The 12,372-nt window shown below is 19.8% G+C and overlaps 2 protein-coding genes across 2 annotated transcripts in view; both read right to left on the bottom strand.

The window, feature by feature from the left end:
• Positions 1–525: 525 nt before the first annotated feature.
• Positions 526–4,620, bottom strand: PGSY75_0802000 (putative glutamate dehydrogenase; the record flags this gene model as incomplete). Its single annotated transcript, XM_018785157.1, has 1 exon — positions 526–4,620. One exon carries the CDS (start codon positions 4,618–4,620, stop codon positions 526–528), a length of 4,095 nt encoding a protein of 1,364 aa, XP_018642124.1.
• A 3,362-nt stretch (positions 4,621–7,982) lies between these two features.
• PGSY75_0801900 (hypothetical protein) overlaps positions 7,983–12,372 on the bottom strand; it is a gene marked incomplete at both ends in the record, with an annotated part of 11,244 nt that continues 6,854 nt past the window's right edge. The window contains one exon of the mRNA XM_018785156.1: positions 7,983–12,372. This exon is cut by the window's right edge and continues 6,854 nt beyond it. Coding sequence (XP_018642123.1) covers positions 7,983–12,372 — 4,390 coding nt within the window.

The following is a 12,372-nucleotide window of genomic DNA, read 5'->3' as shown; positions in this document are numbered from 1 at the left end:
TATATATATATATATATATATTTTTTTTTTTTTTTTTTAATTATCTATATGATTATATATACATATATATCATATATTTATTATATATTAAAATGTAATAATCAAAATACACACACGAAGAAGAATTATAATTGTTCTTATAGATTTTTATTCACAAAAGTGTACTTTGCCTTAAGAGTGAGAAAATAGTTAGCTAGCTGTGAAGCCTAACACACTAATAAAATATATATGTTCTTAATTATAATCCAAGGATAAAAATATAATAAAGTAAAAATATTATATATAAAAAAAATTAATACATTATATAAATAAAAATATAAATATATATTATATATATATATATATATTATCACCATTTGGGTGTACTACAATATAATTTTCCTAATTTATTAATTTTATTATTTTTTTTTATTATTTTTTTTTTTTTTATTATTTTTTTATTATTTTTTTATTATTTTTTTATTATTTTTTATTATTTTTTTTTATTATTTTTTTATTATTTTTTTATTTTTTTTTTTTTATTTTTTATGCACTTTCGCTCTGTAATTTCCTTATGTATTCAAAAAAATTAAATGCAGATAAGTCATTCAAAAACTGCTGTGAATAATAATAATTTGATGCTAATGAAGAAGCAAAGAGAGATTTTATATATACATAAGGTACCCTCTCTAAAATTTGCTCAAATGTTACAATGTTTAATAATGTTGGTGGTATAACATCTTCCAATACTTTTTTTAATAATTTATAATCTCTACATAATGTATCAGATGAAAGTATATCTTTTTTAAGTTCACTAATTTTATTTGATAAGATATTAATTGCTTTAGATATAGGTGTTTTGGTTCTTCTGGTTTCTTTCCATAATGATTCAAATTCTAACTCACAATAATGTGTGATTTTTTTTTGTATTTCTTTTACATATGCTTTATAAAACTCAGAAACGTCGTGATCCATCATATTATTATTATTGTGAAGATCCTTATTTTCTACAGATGTTTTGATATTTTTATTTTTTTCATCATCGTCCTCTAAATTTTCCATAGATCCCCTTTTAAATGATAAAGAATGATTCATTCTCTGATTCTGATGAACAAAATTAATTTCATTTTCATCCACTTGAAGAATATCACTATCAGGTGAACACATATAATCAATATATTGCTTATCATCTAATACAAGACCAGCTAAAACCTCTAAACTACTTGATATAACACCCCCTTTATTTGTAGCTGCGTCCTTAAACAATATTACATTTTTACTTTCTAAAATATTTCTTGCATCATCTGATATAAATACATTAGCTCCTTCAACAATATATTTATATATACATTCTCCATTTTTAATTATATTATGTACATTAAATATATTAATAGAATGTGGTCTACCACCACATGGATTAAATAATTCACATTTGTTTAATGGGTTCAAGAAAAATGTATTTCTAAAATCTAAACCACTTCTAACTTTAGTTCCTAAAATATCTACATTATGATCTTCAATAGATATTTTAAAACCATCTTTTGAAAAATATTTTTCATCATATAATGTACAACATGTTATAGCTTTACTTTTATCTTTATTATTTCTTTTTTTTGCTAGTCTTATTAATTCTTCTTTATTTAATCCTTGTTTATCATATAAAACACCTGATCCATCAATAATAGATATTATTTTAGTTTTAGACTGTAAAATAGCATTACTTCCTAAATCACCATCTGGACCTCCTACAACAGATCTACTAATACTTTCTTCTTTAATATTTAATTTTTCACATAATTTTGATATATAGGTTTCTATACCTAATGTAGTCATACCATACATGTCATGAGGAACACCTCCATTCTTTCTTAATTTGCCAGTTGAAAATGTCTTCCAATAAGGATATCTTCTTTTTTTTGCAATTATACATGCCCAATCCATTAATTGATCAGAACCTGTATTTTCATCTGGACCTAAAAATATTAAATCTTCTTCTTCATTCATTTTTTCTTGTAATATCATTTTTCTAGTCTCCTTCACATTATTTAATGCACATCCTGAGGAATTGTATCTTTCTTCTGCTCTAATAATATTATTACCATTACTATTACTATTATTACTATTACTATTATTATTATTATTATTTCCTTCCAACTTACACTTCGAACTCATAATTTTTTGTACAGCATCTTCGGTAGTTCCATTTACATAATTATAATTACCATTCATCATATGATCATCCCTTTTTCCATTTTCTTCATTTTTGTCATTTCTTTTATTGTTTCCATTCTGTTTGTTTTTCTCTTCCTCATCATCCTCATCTGCCTTTTGTGCATACATATTAATATTACTACTTGAATTACTCACACTTCTATTATTCACAGAATTATTCAAATTGTATGTATCACACATATTAGAAAGATTAGTATTATTTTTAATGTTATTACAACCTGTATTTGTGCCATATGACATAGTCATATTAAGATGTTCGACTTCTCTGCCTACCATGTTTTCCTTTAAATTTACAACATTGTCAAAAGAACTTGTTGTGTTGTTTATTACATTGTTAGTAGAATGGACTGATATAGAAGATACACTTTCTTCATTTAAATCTTCATTTATCAATAAATCCAATATAGAATTCACATAAGAATAGAAAGATAAATTTTTAATATATTTTGTATTAGCAACATTACATACATCTGCATCTAATAATATTATTCCTTTACTTCCACCCTCGGGGATATCCTTATTCTTAAAATTCTGAGTGTATGCAAGATTATATGCCTCATCAAATAAATTATCTGAATTATGCATATATGAATTTACATTGTTAGATATAACAATACGAACCCCTCCTCTAGATATCTTACTAAATCGTATATGGAATCCAACAAAATGCAAACCTAATATCATAATAATAGAATATGGTTGTGCTTCATATATAGAATCTTTTAATAAAGCACCGTCAAAAGCTACAGCTAAACTTATTTTGTGGGTTAAAAAAAAGTTTGTTTTTAAGGCATATTTTTCAAACATATAAAAATATTGTAATATTTTTTTATCATGGTTATCTTCTATCTCGTCAATGATATCTTTACTATCTTTATTATGATGATAATAATTGGGAGAGTCACATGATCCTGACAAAAATGAATTTAAAGAAACAGCAGAAGATGTAGAAGAAGCAAGAGATGATAAAGTACCATGATGAACATCGTTCATATTATTATTTGAATAATACTCTTTTAACATATCACTTGAATTCTTCATTATATTCTCATCATATATCATCTCACTTGATTTATTTCTTTGATGATTCAATTTTTTCTCAAAATTTGAAAACAACATTTTTATAGTTCTAACATTACTCTGAGCACATCTTAATATTTCTTCTTTTGTATATTTTGAACTCTTCAACTTTTCTTTTATAATATAAAAATCATTAAGAACAGATGATGGAGATGTTGATGATGAACTAGTACTAGAATCCATCATATTGTTATTAAAATTCCTTAGATTTAATGCATGCTCTACATTTTTATAACTAGATAATGTATTCGTAGAAAAAAATGTTATAAACTTAATCATCATAAAAAGATATGCTGATTCTTGTGCTGTAAATGTTCTCTTTACAGATAATTGAATAAACCTAGAATCATTAAATAAACATAAAGTTTTCAATGATTTTACAACTTTATATATTTTATCTTTTAAATCTAATTTCTGCTTTGCTTGTTCATGTTCATTCATAATAACTTTTACATTTAAAATTATTAACAGCACACCATTTTTTAAGGGTTCTACATATTTAGAATACGAAAAACATCTATGCATATTTAAACAATCACCTATTAAAGAAAATATAGAAGATATCACATTACTTCTTTTAACAGCTATTGTTAACGTAAAAGTACTTGATGAGGTTTCATAATAATGTGTTTGTAAAAATTGACCAGTTAAATCATATAATACAGCTTTATTCAATTCATAATAAATCTGTTCACTTCTTGTACCCTTAATATAATTATAAAAATTAACATCCATTAATTTTTTTAAATCAGTTTCATTCTCTTTTATTATATCATCATTGTATGTTGGTAACTCTAAAATGTAAGTTCTTAAAGGCTCTTGATATGTATGCTCTTTATCAAATACAGAATGTACTGATCTAAAACTTTTTAATCTATAACAATCTTTTGACATATCAGAAAAATTGAAATATTTCTCTTCGATTTTTTTCTCCATCTTATAATTTAATCTTGTTTTATTATCATCAGCAAATACTCTAGTTATTATAAATATCACATTGTCATGAGTCTCTTCGAAAGTAGGAAAATATTTATCACTAGAATACTGCTCATTAATCTTAGCCGTTATAATACACACAACAACTTTACTGATCAACTCTGGACTTGTCTCTTCAAAATGAAACTTGTTAAATCCTAACTTGTTAAAATAAAAATCGATACTATAATTTATTAAATTATCTGAAAATAAATTATAACTCCTCAACAATTCTTTTGTCTGTTCATATTTTTCTTTCCATGTTATACTGTTATTAGAAAAATGTTCGCTACCGAATCCGCACTCGATGTTACTGGGAGAGAAGCTTAAAGCCGACCTTCTATCAATATCCATGATCTTACAATTGAATATAAATTGGTATATATATAAATATATGTATATATGTAAATATTTATATAAATATATATATATATATATATTTATATATTTTTATATATATTTATATAGATGGCTAATTTTTTTTTTTTTTTTTTTTTTTTGGAAAGGATGGGGTGGGGGGGAGTAAGTAGATGAAAACTTAGGTGCACAAAGATAACGATATAAACAAATAAATAAAAATAAAAGTTTCTTCTTTGGTTTTAAGCAAATAATAAATAAATAAAAAAAATAAATCAATGTATATTATTATATATATAATATCTATTTACTTATGCATTTTGATCATTAACATATATTTGTATATAAGTATGCATTTGTTGAATTGGTTCATCTATATTTTTTTATGTACATATAATGATGACAATTTTTTCTTTACAAAATAATTATAGGAATATAAATAAGCCCTTTGCCAAAAAAAAAAAAAAAAATATATATATATATATGTATATAATAAATATATAATATAATGTATATATTAGAGTAACATACAAGTTGTATTATATATATATATATATATATATGTATATCTTTTTATGTACAAGTGCAAAAAAAAAAAAAAAAAAAAAAAGAAGCAAATATAGAATATAATATAAAATAAAATTAAATTCCTTTATATGTCATAAATAATTGAAGAAAAAAAAAGCTTTTCTCCATTATTTTATATTTCTATGGTTTATTGTGTAAACATTTTCAAAACTATAAATAATATTATTATAATTATATAGAATTCCTCATTTTGAATTGGTGTTTCTAATTTTATATATTTTATAAAGATGTATAATATATTTTGATATATAATTTTAAATATAACATACAAAAATGAAATATATAATATAATATAAATATATATATATAATATATATATTTTTTTTTTTTATTTTACTAAGAATAAAAGAAAAAGAAAAATTTTTATAACATATGTTTTATTTATATATATATAATAAACGTATTATATGTATATATAAAATTGGATGTGGGTGGAAAATATAAACTTCAAAAAAAATAAAGTATATATAAATATAAATATATATATATATATATATATATATATAATATATAAGTTATATGGGGTACATGAAAAAAAAAAAACAAAGGAAGATAAAAAAAAAAAATATATTTCACATCATTTGTTTATTATGTTATGTAAAACATATTATTTACTAGTAATAATATAATATTTCTCTAAGCTACTTTTACTCTTCACAAGTACATTATTAATGAAATGTATAGAATATACTGGAAAATTTTGAGGGATTGGGTTTTTTTTGATTTTTATAGGGAAAAAAAAAAAATTATAAATATATTAAAAATTTATATATATTATATATATATATATATATATATATATATATGTTATAATATATATAAAATAATTTTATTTGATTTTATTTATAAATATGTAAATTAAATAATTAAATATAATATATTAAATATGTATAATATATATATTATATATATATTTATTTATATGTAGGCTGAAGTTTTCTAGTATTTGCATGTATGCAATATTTAATATATTTTAATCATTTCTATATTATTATTTATAAATATATTATATATATATTATATTATATTAATATATCAAATTTTTCCATTATTTTTTTTGTTTAAATAGATCAATCTATGAATTTCTTAAAAAATTAAAGATATTATAATTTAATATAAATATATAAGTATTTTTTTGAACTACTTATATTAATTCATTTTATATTATATTTACAAATATGTGTTTTGTTTATATATAATAAGTCCTTGTATACTTGTAATAACTATATATTATAATATTATATTATATGATCTATAATTTTTTTTTTTTTTTTTTTTTTTACCTGCATTTGTCATGTAAATATATATTTTTTTTTATAACTTTGGCTTTTTTTTTTTTTTTTTTTTTTTTTTTTTTTTTTTTTTTTTTTTTTTTTTTTTTTTTTTTTTTTTTTTTTTTTTTTTTTTTTTTTTTTTTTTTTTTTTTTTTTTTTTTTTTTTTCCTATCATTTTATAGCTGTATTTGAGATATAATATTTTTTGATCCTCATATTAAATGTATATGTATATATATATATATTATATATATTTTATATGTATATATTTATTTTAATTATTATATATTTTTTTTTTTTTATATAATAGACAATTATGTGAATATTTGGTATGTACCTTTATTTTTGTTTTTGTGTTTACATGGAAAGTTATAGTTAATATATATAAAAAAAAAAAATCAAAAAGAGGACCATAATATATAACAAATTATTTCTTCTAAAGTTTTATAATCTTTGTAATGTGTGTATTTTTTTATTTATATTAATAGAATATATTATAATAAATAAATTATTTTTATATTATTTGTTCCTTAAAAAATAAAAAGCATATGTTTTTTTTTTTTTTTTTTTTTTTTTAAAACATTATAAATATCATACCAATTTTGGAATATAATATATGTTAATATATAAAACAGTTAAGAAATATTTCTTAATATTTTTTTTGAAAATTTCAAAAGGTTAACATGTATATTTAACATTTATAAGATATAATATATATATATATATATATATATATATATATTTGTAATATTTTTATATTTCCATTTTGAATGAAAATTTGTTGGTATTTTAATTTTTTATATATAACAAAGGAGTACAAATTTATCAGTTCTTTTAAAAAGTTTTATGTATAAATAAGAAAAACAAAGTATTAAAATATAAATTGTGTAACTCGAATAGGAACAAACTTTTCTTTTTTTTTTTTTTTTTTTAAATGGTGAAAAATATATGTAACTAAACAAATTTAAAAACAAACAAATAATTCTACAACTTTATGAAAAATTAAAATATTATAAATATATATATGTTTATATATATATATATATATATATATATATATGTATTTATAAGAAAGGTACAATATATATTATAATACAAATAAATAAAAGAAAACAAAAATTTTAGCTAATTTTTATAAGCATATAAAAGAAAAAAAAATTAAAATATTTATATTATATAATATGATTAATAAGAATTATAAAAATGGGAAAAAACAAAAAAAAAATAATAAAATAAATAATTTCATAAGGAATGAAAATGTACATATCATTTTTAATGGATGTCCCAAATATTTAATTGGTGTGATGATGACCGGCGTAAAAGAATGAAAGGAAAAATTAACAATAAGAGAAGGGATCTTATATAAAATGGATAATATATGATTTGATACATACGTATATATGTTATATAACTGAATAACTCTACAAATAAATAAATAAATAAATATATATATATATATATATATATATATATATTTGTGTGCCCATTTTTATGTGTTTAATTATTATTGTCTTTTTTTTTCTTCTTTTTTGTGTATATTGATAAATTATTATATTCCTCATCCTGAGCTAAAGAATTGTCTGTTATATTATATTGTATATCTGTATGCAACTTATTTATTAAATTATTTTGAATAAGATCACATTTAAACATGTCGTTGTCATTATTGTGTTTTCCATATTCTTTTGATGTAATGTGATATTCATATTTTTGATCATTGTCACAAGTTGACTTGGCAGGATCATTATTAATATTATTATTATGAATCATATTAGTATTACTCATATTATTTATATTAACATAATTTTTTATATATTTTTTATATTTACCTTTATTTGTATATATGTCCTTATTATTATTTATTTGATGATTCATTTGTGTTTTCATATTTAATGTAATTATATCATTATCCGTCTTTATGAATCCTATAGAATTATCCTTTTCATGAACATTATTAATATTATCATTATTATTAATATGATTATTATTATTAATATGATTATTAATATTATTAATATTATTAATATTATCATTATTATTAATATTATTAATATTATCAATATTATCAATATTATCAATATTATCATTATTATCAATATTATCAATATTATCAATATTATCAATATTTGTTTCCTCATCAGTTAATAATATGTCCTTATTATCCACATTTATATTGTTAATATTTTTTTCTTTTTTCATAAATACATTTGTAATATGTTTCTTACCTTTATTATTTATATGTTGTATTTCATTCTTTTGATTAGAATAAGTAATATTTAGAAGGTCTAAATCAAATACATTTGTCTTTTCTGAATCACTACAACTCTTATTATTATGATCATTTTTATTATCTTTGAGGTTTCCTATTTTTGATATTTCTCCTACTTTCTTAAATTGCTTATATATATCTAATAAATTATCATCAAAGGTTTTATTATTTTTTTTATTTAATAAACTGTTATGATGATTATTGATATTTGCATGTGTTTCTTGTGTAGGTAATAATACATTACTTTGGCTTCTCGTCAAATTAATTTTTTCCCAAAAATTTTTATTATCTGTTAATATTTTTAATATCTTCTCATATTCATAAATATTATTATAATAATTATTATTTTCACCATCATTATTATTATGATTATCACCATCATTATTATTATGATTATCATTATGATTATCATTATGATTATCACCATCATTATTATTATGATTATCACCATCATTTTTATTATGATTATCACCATCATTTTTATTATGATTATGATTTAGTTGGTCCTTTTTTTTGTCTCCTATTATTATATCCGATGTACTATAACTTTTTATAATTTTTGTAGGAACTGATTTTATGGATGCATCTGTATATATAGAAGAATTGAGAGATTGAGAACCAACCAATTTTGTGTGCATATCACCTGAGATGTTAGCATTTGTATATTTTTTGTTTTCTTTATTTTGTGTAGTCAAAATTCCTTTTTTTAATGTTTCTTGTAGATTATGAAGAATGTTATTGTTTTTATTTGGATATACTTGTTTTTTCATATTTAAAGCTTTTAATAGATAAATATTTTTATTTTGATCACATTTTATATTATGATTTACTTGTTCTTTGTTAAGAAAACAACTTAAAATATTTGAATTTTCTTTATTTTCAAAAGAAGATGAAGGTGAATAATTATGTGGCATAAAGATATGTTTATTCTTTTCATAATTCATAAGAATACTATCATTTATTAATTTTATTTTTGATTTATCTATATCACTTTTTTGTTTATTTTTTCTTCTTCTTCTTCGTCTTCTTTTATTATTATTATTATTATTATCATTATTATCATCATTTTTATCATCATTTTTATCAATAATATTTTGTCTCTCTTCAATTGTATTATTTATATCTTTATCCAGTTTATTCATTATATTATTATCGCTTACATTATTTATATTTTTTTCTTCACCAGTGTTTATATTTTCTTTCATTTTTGAATTGTTGTTGAATATATGTTCATTAATATCCAAATTAATTTCAACAGGTAAGTTTAATTTGTTTAATATATTTTGAGATTCACTAATATTTTGTATATCTTTCATATTGTTATCATTTATTAAGTAATTGTTATTTTTTTGTTTTTTTCTTAAGTTATATTTTAAATCTGATGGATATGAGTTCATATCGTTTTTTATATTTTCTACAGATGGAAATAATTTTCTTTTTCTTTTTTTTTGAAAATTGTTTGAAGGTATATTAGTAAGTGAATTTCTTTCTTCATATTTATTTAGGTCTACAAAATTGTGATTAGTATTATTACATGTATTGTCATTTATTTGACTATCATATGTATTGCCATTTATTTGACTATCATATGTATTGCCATTTGTAATATTATCGTATTTATTGCCATTTGTAATATTATTGTATGCATTGCCATCTTTATTAATATTTACATTATTATTTTCTTTTTTCATATTGAGCAGGATGGACAAGAACTGATCTTTATTTTTACTTTGACTTAAACATTTCATAAGTAGATTTACATATGGTTCTTTAGTAGCATGATAATTTTCTGTGTTTTTTTTTTTGAACATACATTCTTGTTGTATTGTATTTTTTTTTTTTCTTCTTTTTTTTTTTTTTTCCACATTAGTAATATCATTTATTAATATATTATTATAAGAAGTTTGGTTTTGATTATATTCAGGTTCATTATCTCTAATAGTAACATTTTTTTGTATTAATTTTATATGTTCATTATTTTTTATATTTTTCTTATTTTTTATAAGATATAAATTATTTTTTATGTGTACATTTTGATCATATGTTTTATTTGTACTTTTTTTTGTTTCTTTATTTTTTAAAATTTTCATTAAGTTTTTTTTTTTCATATTACTATTACATTTGTCTATACATATATTATTATCATCATCACCATCATCATTGTTTATATATTTTTTATTTATATTATCTTGATTATTTCTAGTCAGTGTATTACTTGTCATATTTATATTATTCACATTGTTAATATTTAAAAATGTTGGCTTGTTGTAATTATCATATGACACTTCTTTATTTTTTATTTTCCTTTCTGGGTCTACGTAGTTATTTTCTTGTCTTCTATAAAATATTTTTTTCTGTGCATCATCATAATAATAATTATTACCACCATCATAATTATTATTATCATAATTTTTATTATTATTATTATCATAATTTTTATTATTATCATCATAATTTTTATTATTATTATTATTATTATTATTATTATTATTATCATTTTTATTATTATTATCATCATTTTTATTATTATCATCGTGTTTTTTTTTTGTTTCAGCAGAAATCTTTGGAAAGAATCCTCTTCCACTCATATTATCAGATTGTATATTTCGATATAATATTTTATAATAATTTTCTAATAATTCATTTTCTATAGAATGATGTTTATTTTCTTTATGTGCATCTGCATGTAATTTTTCTTTTAATTTATTATGTTGAAGATATAGATTATATAAAAGTTCTAATTTATTATTATTATAATTTAATAAATCCTTATTACTATTTTTTTTTTCATTTAATATATTTATATCAGGTGGATAAGTTTGTTTTTTTTTACAGATCTGTTCTTTAGGTATCTTATTCTTATATGTGTTCTTATTGTTTGACATATGATCCATATGTAAAATATTATGATGCTGCGTATGATTTTTAGGTGGGTCGTAAAATTTTGTATTTTTATAATATGGTATATTACTAGGTGGAATAAAATTATTATTCATATTATTCATATTATTCATATTGTCACATTTATCGTTTCTATATTGCGTGTGTACCCTTTTTTCAGTTCTTCTATTTGAATCATATGGTAATCCTAATTCATCTTCTTTCATCTGAAGAATATTTTCATTATACACATTATTTAATATATCTTTTTTTAAATATTTGTCTACATCTACATCTACCTTTTCTGTATTAAAATATGTTATATTACTTGCAGAGGTGCATAAGGATTCTTCAGTGGGTATATTTTTTTTTTCATTTATTTTGTTAATTTTGCATGTCATATTTCTATTTATATGTGAGAGAAAGGGGTCTCTAGAAGAAACAGATGAAGACCAAATTTCTTTTGAATAATCAGATATTTCTATAGAATCTGAAGAGCTTTTATTATTATTACGATTGTTTGTATCGATGCTGTTTGTATCACTACCGTTTGTATCATCACCATTAATATTATCACCTCTAGTATTTCTATTATTTTTAATATTTATATACTTTTTTCTTTCTAAAGGAACACTACCATTTTTTAAACAAGACCGATTGTGTATTAATCTTTTTTTTTCTTTTCTGATTTGTTTATAATAGTTTGATAATAATCTACATATTAATGAATTGCTATAT

This window comes from Plasmodium gaboni, chromosome 8 (assembly GCF_001602025.1).
Source record: "Plasmodium gaboni strain SY75 chromosome 8, whole genome shotgun sequence".
Taxonomy (NCBI): domain Eukaryota; phylum Apicomplexa; class Aconoidasida; order Haemosporida; family Plasmodiidae; genus Plasmodium; species Plasmodium gaboni.
This window is presented reverse-complemented; position numbering and strand designations above follow the sequence as displayed.